Genomic DNA, 10245 nt, shown 5'->3' on the forward strand with positions numbered 1-10245 from the left:
CCGACATCAGGCTCCCTGCATGGAGCCTGCTTCTCCCTCTGCCTGTGTCACTGCCTCTCTTTCTCTCTGTGTGTGTGTCTCTCATGAATAAATAAATAAAATCTTTAAAACAAATTTTATTCAATGGTGAAATTTGACAAGTATCTATTTAAATTGTATTTTTAATATTCTTCTTACTTAATGATCTGGATTTAAACAGATACTTAAAGAATTCATTTTTCTTTTTTGTCCAAATACAGTTATTGTTGAGGTAAGAGAATTTCATAGAAGGAAGATAAATCTTAAAGTTTTATTCTCTTCTTTAAAGCATTCTTTTTCTAGGTTTTTGTAAACCTGTGCCACTAATGTATTTGTTTACAGATGACTGAGCAAGGGTGTAGAATTTATCAGTCCCTAGGTAAAACAAACCTATCTTGCTTTGATTCCACAAGTCATAGTAACTTGTCTAAGTGACTCTTTTGCAAATACATCGTCAGGTTGACTCAGGAATCTCTCCCAATTTATGCTTCATCTCATGTTTCCTGCTAAATGAGCAAAGAGATTATGTTGAAGGTAGGATAGAACATAATGTCCCTATATACCACTGACTTGGTTTTATAATGCCAAAAACTTTTTTTAAAAATGAGTTGGTGGGCAGCCCGGGTGGCTCAGCGGTTTAGCGCCACGTTCAGTCCAGGGCGTGATCCTGGAGACCCGGGATCGAGTCCCACGTCCGGCTCCCTGCTTGGAGCCTGCTTCTCCCTCTGCCTGTGTCTCTGCCTCTCAATCTCTGTGTCTCTCATGAATAAATAAATAAAATCCTTTAAAAAAATAAATAATAAAAATGAGTTGGTGACTGGCGTTGCTAGAACAGTTCATTTATAGACATATGTTAAATCAAATGTATCCATCTGCTCTCTGTATTCATAAACATGAAGATAATATATATGTGTATATTTGTGTATGTATATAACTATAATCAAGATTATTATGTTCTTAATCTTTTAAACTAGATAATATAATTTGTCAATATAAGAGAAGAAAATTCCTTTCAGTGTTCAAATTAATAAAGTATATATTATTTATATTTACTTAGGACCTTTTAGAAGTCCTCACAAGTCTAATTTATATAGCAGTCAGTACCATTGTCTTTTTTGAGCACCTGAGATTCTGTTCTTGCAAATATGCTATGCACATCAATAAGTAAACTTGACAGCATACATAATGTAAAACTAGCTAGATCTATAAATGATTTATTTCATTATGTTACATCTGTACAAAGTACCTTAAAAGAAGAACTGTAAAGGTTTGAATAAAAGATAAGAAGACTAGACCTTGAAACATTTGTTTATGACCTTAAGCCAAAAAAGAGCTAAGAATTTTATTTGTTAATGTAAACAAACACAAAATGTTTGTAAGTTTGAGTTGAGAATATGATACTATTATGTCTAAATAATAAAAAGCAGCAAAAAGTATTTCATAATCTTTTAAAAAATTGAAAAGATGAAGGTAAATTGTGACTCGATCATATCAGCTTTATATACCATACTCTCATTTCCCTCCCATGAAAATCCTGTTAAGGTTTTCTTTTCATTCCCTCATAACCTATATTCTCAGTATAAAAATTTCCTTTAAACCAAGACTGCTCCCCACATGATCTGAAAGAAATTCCAAACCCTGCCTTTCTTGCCACCTGGAAAGAGTAGGACTGGGAGGACAGCTTGAAAAGAAAGAATCCACTAAGGAGAAAAGGTTCCCATCTGCACGCTCTCCTAGTGCTCCCCACTACTTCGACAAATACTTAACAAATACCACTGTGTGCCAGGCTTCATCCAAGCTCTCTCCAATTTATTAACATTTGATCTTCATGGCAAATCTATGACCTAATTATTATTATTCCTAATTTATTCTGAAGAGACAGAAATAAAGATAGTGTAGGTATTTGCCCAAGAATGCACCTTATTACCTATTTGAGACTCTATTTATCTCAGTGCTCTGACTCTCCTTTCCTTTTTTCATTTCTTTCCCCTACTTTTTTTCTACTTCCTACCTAATTCTTTTTTCATCTCTTAATGAGTTTTGCCAGTAAATCAGGGTTTTTAGTCTTTGTGGGGGCAGAGAGTCAAGGAAACAGAGAATATGGAACATTGGTTATATACTGTGACAAATATTTAGTGACAGTTCTAGGAACTTAGAGAAGAGCAACAGCAAAGATGAGCATGAGGTATGAGTTTATGTGGCCTCAAGTTGGTCAATATCTGAAATTAGATTTACTTAATGACAGTCCAGATTGTAGCTCAAATTATAAAAGAGAGAATTATGTCAGCATCGAGGGGTCTTGCATCATGTTTATTTTATTTTAAAAAAAAACGAACTTTTTAAAGCTTATTTAAGAACGCAACTAGGAGGGACACCTGGGTGGCTCAGTGGTTGAGTGTCTGCCTTTGGCTCAGGGTGTGATCCCAGGATCCGGGATCGAGTCCACATCGGGCTCCCTTCAAGGAGCCTGCTTTTCCCTCTGCCTATGTCCCTGCCTCTCTCTGTGTGTCTCTCATGAATAAATAAATAAAATCTTTAAAAAAAAAAAAAAAGAATGCAACTAGGACTCCACACGGGGCATGGAGCCTACTTTAAACATACACACACACACACACACACACACACACACACACACACACACAACTAGCACTTCTGTGCATGAAAAGAAAATATAAGCCAAAAAAAAGTCAGTAACTGTTATCATGCCTATAATCTTTCCAAATGTGAATAATTTTCCAGGGTCAGTTGAAGCACCATTCTGCCTGAACTTCAATCCTTCCAGCACCTCCCAACCTGGGACCTCATGTAAGTAACTTAAACTTTCTGGCCTCAGTTTCCTGCTTTATAAAATGTGACTAAAAATGTCTCTACCACAGGGTTGTGATGACGATGAGATTTAATGTTAATTAACAAATTTATAAAAAGAGCTTATGCAGTGAACTATTGTCATTTTATATAGTTCATATTTGGAAAAAATACATAGTTCATATGTTCAAAATATAAATTTCTATCTGCAGTCTTGCACTACATCAGAATATTCTAATTTGACCAAAATTTTCATTATTATAAACATTTAGAGCTTTATAATAGTCTTTTACTGTTCTAATTAATCATTATTTACTTTTATACCTTTTTATCAAAGCCCTAATTTTTTGGTTCATCTATCATAAGAATCTTAATTCAATTTTTCGCAGTGCACCAAAACATACAATAATTATGATAAACACATATAAAGTATTTAGGTGATATAAAACTAAAAGTCCTGAAGTTCATTCATAACAATGATGACTCAACAATTCCATACACTAAAGCACCACAGTTATGAATAATTTAAAGAATAAAAAACAGTTCTAGAGAAGTTAAATGAAATGGAGGATTTTGAAATTATTATTACTACCATTGCTCCAGTTACCATTATTCTAATTTTGCTTTTGTTTGATTCTTGCCAGGAACCAAGCAGGAGATGTGTGGTTCAATTTCAGCACCAGGACGCTTGAACAGCACCATTGAGAGTTCTAACCACTCCGCGGTTCCTAGTTAAATTTATGCTTAACCTCTGGCAATTTGCACAGAGGGTCCTTTCAGCCAAAACCAGACAAAATTATACAAAAACAGAGAGCAAGGTAATAAGAACATGTCCTGAATCAATGTATAATGGTCTCAGTGATTTTTTTTTCTCTCTGGAATGAAAAGTAAATTACATACTGGAGACATGAAGACATTCATATATTTAAACACTGAAGACTGAAGATAGATAAGTAAATATATTTCTTCATCTTTAAATAAAATCATGATCTAACAAGGATTCAGTATGAGAAGATTTTCTAACATTGGATAGCTTTTCATTTTTTAAAATGCATTTGAGGCAGATAATTAAATAAAATATTTTTATATACCTTGTTGGAATCCTGAAGTCTACATTATTTCCCAGTTTGTAAGCCACTTGTAATGCAGTTGATCCCACTACCCTCTGAATAGCTCTTCTAGATGCTGCTTTATCTACCTGGAACTGAGAAATCAAGTCAAACCCTACAGAAAGGGAACACAAAATAAAAAGTCTAAAATGAGATGGGTTACATTCCTTGCCACAACCTTCCAAATAAAAGAATATATCAGGTAGGTTCATAGAAAGCACGCATTTTCAATATGATATAAGGTTACTTGCCTGGCAAATCATCTTGGCCAATCCTGACCTTTGGACAGAGTTCATTTCCACCATTAGAATTTGAATTAACAGGAAATCCTGCAAAAGAGTTAGCATGTCATCCTACACCAACCACTACAAGGACCATGAAGATATATCAATAACAATAAGGGCTGGACAACTATTTATAGGAGAATAATATGCCAAAGAGCTTGCTTATAGTGTATTTGGCTTTAATTCTATGGCTCTAAAATTATAATTAATTCATCTTCAACTCATCCTGGAAGGGAAACAAAGTGCAGAGTTTTAATAATTTGTACTGGAAAAATGTTCCTTTGGAGGAAGTTAGGAATTTGTTCCTTTTGGAATGAGAGCTGCGCAATGTTCTGAATGGCACAGTGTCAGATGCCTGTTTGGAAAACTTCTGGTGGCTTGGACTAGAAAATATTCCTTAAACACCACATATTTTAGAATACCTAACAGAATCCAGAGCCAGCCTTGAGCCAGTTAGTGGGATTTCTGGAGAGCAGAGTTCTTAGGAATCTTTGTTAAATAGAGGAGTTTGGAGGGAGACTTGGGATTTATTAATTCAAAGTAAAGTATATAAGATGCTTTTATTTTTACAAATTCATTCTAAGAGATCAAAAATGGGTGCCCACGTAGACCATTGGTATCATCCTAGAATAGGGAAAAGTAATGAGGATACAAGAATCATGAAAATAATTAAACTCTTAATTCAATGAGAAATCCTAGAATTAAATTGGATGCTCCTTACACATGTGGAAGGTTGCAGGGAAGAAGTTTTTAAGAAAGCTTCTTGTAACTGTATAACCCCAGCACCTTGCTAAGACTCATCTGACAACAGAGGCTTCCTAGACTTCAGAAAAAGCATTTTCCAGCTACAAGTTTTGGCCCAGCCATCCCAATACATCAAAATACTCTTTACACCTCCCCTGACCCTAGGTCATTCACCCATCCATTCATCCATCCATCGATCCACCCAGCCAACATTACCAATCACCACATTAACCAAGTAGGTCCAATGTGCAAGGCACAAGAGTACGCAGGTTGATTTTCCTGCCAATTGTGATCAGAGCTGGGATTTCTATACCCAGTATTGGCCACATAAAACCAGCCATGGAATAAACCCATGGCTAAAGCAGGATTGAAGAGGAAGGCTGTGGAGGACCATGGATATTTCACTCAGCCCTCACACAACCACCGTCCTGTCTGATCCTTTCTGGGAACAAGTGATATTTCAAAATGCAGAAACTGTGGCCCTTACTTGGGCGACGTTTGACAGCTGCAGATGTCCAAGATCCCAGGAAACTGCATACAAAGAAGAAAACTGGAATTTTCCTGAAGAGGAGAAAAGAAAATGACTCAAATAGGAGTCCCTCCAGATGAGGACTACTTAAATATCTGGAAATATGGTAAACACAATTAATGTAGGTAATCAAATCTCAGTATAGTTTACTTTTTCCATTTGACTTTGAACTCTTGAGAGATTTAATGAAGTCTCACGTTTCCAGCTCCTTCTAAAACAATCATGAGATCGCTATTTGCTTTATCATACTTTCTCTGTATCTCCCTGTTTCACTGTTTTTACATCTATTTCCTTGTCTATGTTTTCTTTCATCCTAATATTTCTCCCTCTTCACTTTAATAGCTCTCTCTTTCTCCTTTCTCTCTCTCCTGTCTCTTATGCTTGTTCTTTTGTTTCACTCCCATCTGTCTTTCCCTGTCTCTCTGAGTCTGTCTCTCTCCTCTCCCCTCCCCATCTACCTTCACCTCCTCTTATCCCACCACCGCTGCAGAAACACAGGCCCTTGGTTCTGAGGGCCCCCAACCCAGTCTCCCCACCACTCTTTCCAGTGTCAAGGTCTTACCAGAAGTTCTTCATTTTCCCATTCGTTTCTCTTTTGTGCCAACAGTCCCGGCGATGAAGGGGTTGTAGGGGAGGTCAGCACTCCCCCCAAGACCCCTTCACTGTCACCCCAGGACTAATGGGTTCCAGGCCCAGCCTTGGTTCGTCCTGCCTGTGTAAGGTCTTAAAGCAAAGGGAGTGAGCCAAAGGCATCAGTGACACTTTAAACCACAGGAGAGGGAAGGGGTGGGGAGAGGTGGCCCTGTAAGCCCAGGCCCAGTCAGGGGTGTGTCCTCAAAGCTAACAAGGTTACACTGAAGGAGGGATTAGCAAGGGAAAGTTTGCTGAAAAGAAAAAAAGTCAGGATGTGGAGAAATTCACCAGAAAAACTCAGGCAAGCTGCTATAGGAATACAATGGAAGCTTTTAGAACTGCTATAGAAATACAGTGAATGCTTTTAGAGGACTGAGGTAAAGAGGGGCTCACTGGAAAGCAGAGATGTGGGAACTCATGGGGGCCTTGGTGCACAGCCAACCTAGATTTGAATCTCCATTTGTTCTGAAGTTTACCAGTTGTATGTTTTGGGGCAAATTAGTTAATCTGTGTGTAACTCAGCTACCTTAGATGAAAAGTGGGTTGAAAATAGCTACCTAAAACAATTGTTTTGAGAATGAAACAAGATATCAAAGCAGAAAATCAAATGCCTGGCACAGGGGAACAGTCATTCTTTCCCATTGTCATCATCATTATAATTAACACTTCAGTATTTGACCCCTCTGTTGAAAATGCTTAAAGCCTGATAACATTTAATTCTCTAAACACTATAAAGTAAAACTAAAGTGACTCCTATTCTACAGGTTAGACAATTGAGGCACAAAAAACTTGGTAAAATGTAACATCAAGCCCCCTAGTTTTTATTTCTTCTTAAGCTCTATAATTACCAGAGCTAAGCAGAATATCCTGGGAAGTAAACAACATATTATCCTCTATAAACAAGTTGAGAACATGTTACAAGGAGCATAGACCTGAAGGGAAAGGTTTTTTTATCAACACCATATCACATATATCCATCTTCTCTTCAGAACCTAAGTACTTCAAGAAAGAGCCTCCACCTTATCCGCTTGGGATGGTCTGCTTTTTGTCCCATCTTGGGAGACATCAGTGTCCAATCAAAAACAAAGACTTTCAGGTTCAGATGATCCACTGATCTTAATAAGTTTTGGTGTCTAGTATGAGGTAGTTTTGTTTTCTTGATATTTCTTTAATTTTTAAATCAATTGAATTTTTTAATTGCAAAATAAATGGTATTATTTTTTGTTTGTTTCTTTAAAAAAATCCTTTCCTCTTCTGTTTTCCTCAGTTTGATGGAGAGTTTGTTTGCCATGATGAGCTGAGAGCCAGATAAACCTGAATATCTACCTCATTTGTTCCTCTTTCTAGTTTCTACTTTTGACCTACCTGTCTCTCCTCTGGCATTAGGACATCCATTTCTTCATGTTGTTTGGGCTCTCCACAGGGCCTTGTCATTCTCCTTCCATCAATCAAAATTATGGTTCCCAAAGGCAGCCATTTTGGCTGAATCAGAATTATAAATGGTTCTAGCCTGGCTTTTTCTTGAAAGTTGACCAGGGCTTACGTAAATGGAGCAGTTAACTAATCAAAAAACAAAAACAAAGAACAAAAAAACAAAAAACAAAACCAAAACCAACATAAAACAAAACCTGAACTCTAACTGTAGGACTTCAGAAGAGAAACCGTGCAGCTGGGGACCTCTCTGAAATCACACAAGGTAAGCCAGCCCTAGATTCACAAGGGAAGGGGCATTTTCCAAAGGGATCCTCTCCACTTAAGTTCTTTATTTGTATTACAGATTTTCTAATACTATTTACTGTGGGAGACAAAAGAGGCAGATTTTCCTGTGTAATTAAGTGTTTGAGAAATCCTTTTGTTAAGTGTTTTAAAGATCTTACCTGCTTTTGTCCCCTCCTCCTCCCACTTTGAACAGTCCTCTACAGCTAGAATGAGAAGGCAAATGAAGGGGGAATTTTAATAAATGTTTTTTAAATGAGAACAAAATAGGTTTTCTTATAAGTGGTTTGGCTTTATTCTAGTTTGGCAGTTTTATGTAAGATGTTGAAGAGCAAGCTAGAGCTCTATTAAGAAAGAATGTAAGTCCAGAGAAAACAAGATCTGTCTCTCTCTCTCTCTCTCTCTCTCTCTCTCTCTCTCTCTCTCTCGCTGTCTGTCTGTCTCTCTCTCATACACACACACACACACACACACACACACACACCACATTTAAGGATACTTTTTCTCCTTTTTCTACCCTGTTTTCTATTAATTATATTTCATACCTTGGCATGAGAGTCTCTCAGGGAGCAGGGCAAACCCCACACCCTCTGGTCAGATCAAATTGCACTCTAAAGTCACAGACACATAAGCTTTTTCATCACTAACATTGTTCCCTCACTTTACCTAACAGTTTGCTCCTAAAAAGCTATGTGGAAATGAAATCTGATCAATTGTATAAAATCATAAATGCAGTAAGACAGCTCGATATTTAAAGATGATCCATTTTGTAAATAGAAATATTTTAGCAGAATAATTATGCTTTCATCTCTTTTTACTCCCTCCCTCTCCTAACACACACACACATACACACACACACACACACACACACACACATCTTCCCCTCTTTAGAAATCCAGAATTTAATTTACTTGCAGTTTAAATCAGGGAACATAATCACAAATAATCATCTTTCTTGATCATCTACTCTCTTTCATTGGTGTCCTCAACCATTTAGCAAACACTTAGTGAATGACTATATGTACCAAGTATAAAACCATTCTTACCAAGTGCTAGGAGTTGAGGAGACAAAAAGCCGTGCCCCAAGGAAGTTCACAGCCCAGTTGGGAAATCCAATATGAAAATGTTTGCAAAACAGTGAGGGAATGAAGCTGCAGTACCATTGAGAACATATATGAACTTGGTCCAGGAGCATCAGGAAATTTTTCATAAAGGAAGTGAAATCTTAAAGAATGAATGGAAGCTTACCAAGAGAATAGGTGGGAACAGTACATTCTGGGCAGATGAAATAGCAGATACCCTGGCAAAAAAGGTAGAAGAGAGTATTTTAGGAACCCAGGTTTAATTCAGGAACTCTTTCACTTGGTAAATATTTATTGGTGACTCTTCTACCATGAGCCTTGAACTGGTCTCAGCACAGAGGTACAGCAGAGAAAGTCTAGGTCCCTGCCCCATGGACCTTAGCTGGTGGGGAGACAGATACTAAATTTAGGTAGAAGAATAGACAAGATAGTTTGAATTGGAACTGTTATAAAAATATATATACAAAAATGGGCAATGTGTATTAGAGAAAGGCAGGGGTAGGTGTAGAAGCTGATCAAGATTGAGGGGTCAAAAAAGGCTCCTCTGAGATGATAAATTTTGACTCAGACTAGATGAGAATCCGGAGACAAGTCTAAGCGTAGACTGGATAAAGGAGAGGAGGGTGAGTGAAACACTTTTCAAGTTTGAGCAACCTAGTAGATGATGATGTCATTTTCTGAAATGATATAAGGACCCATGCAGGAGACATTGAGTAAGGAGATATTGAAAGCCTTTGAAATAGTTTGGACTTTATCCTGGCTATTAAGGGAGCTGGTTGAGGAGTTTCAGGCCAATAATATCTTTTTAGATATGTCTTCCGAAAAATGGTTCTGGCATTGCTGAAGGATGAATTGGATGGATTTGATAAATATGCATGCATACACACAACTGAAACAAGTTTCAGAAGAAAATATTTATCCATATAAATGTAGTGCACCCTATTTTCTGTTTTATTCTGTTTCATTTTTTAGTGATGGTGACTACCTCAATAAATTGATTTCAGGACCAGCTAATTGGTTGCAACCCAAGGTTTTAAAAACGTTGCATTAGAATGCAGTAGGCACTAGGTATGTCAAGAGATATCTTTCCTCTTATTACCTGAGGAGGCACAATAGTTGGACATCCCATAAAATTCATAGAATAGTCAAGAAGACTCCTCAGTTTTTACACTACAATATTTTTAAGTATTCTTTTGAAGTGAAGTTACCATAAACTTACAACTTTTTAAAAAATACGCCATGTGTCTCACGTTTATTTTATAGATTAAAACAAAGAAGAGGCTCTTTTTAAACTAACTTCCTACTAGTATCTAGTTGTAAGCCTT

General features: G+C 37.0%; 1 protein-coding gene across 1 annotated transcript in view; it reads right to left on the minus strand.

The window, feature by feature from the left end:
* COL9A1 (collagen type IX alpha 1 chain) overlaps window positions 1-6205 on the minus strand; it is an 82494-nt gene extending 76289 nt beyond the window's left edge. Inside the window, exons 1-4 of the mRNA XM_025991130.2 lie at window positions 6052-6205; window positions 5448-5521; window positions 4184-4261; window positions 3915-4047 (exon numbers count right to left, since the gene is read on the minus strand). Coding sequence (XP_025846915.2) covers window positions 3915-4047; window positions 4184-4261; window positions 5448-5521; window positions 6052-6065 — 299 coding nt within the window. The 5' untranslated portion in view covers window positions 6066-6205. The remainder of the gene's footprint in view (window positions 1-3914; window positions 4048-4183; window positions 4262-5447; window positions 5522-6051) is intronic.
* Between the last annotated feature and the right edge of the window lie 4040 nt (window positions 6206-10245).

Source organism: Vulpes vulpes, chromosome 1 (assembly GCF_048418805.1).
Source record: "Vulpes vulpes isolate BD-2025 chromosome 1, VulVul3, whole genome shotgun sequence".
In the NCBI taxonomy this organism is placed as follows: domain Eukaryota; kingdom Metazoa; phylum Chordata; class Mammalia; order Carnivora; family Canidae; genus Vulpes; species Vulpes vulpes.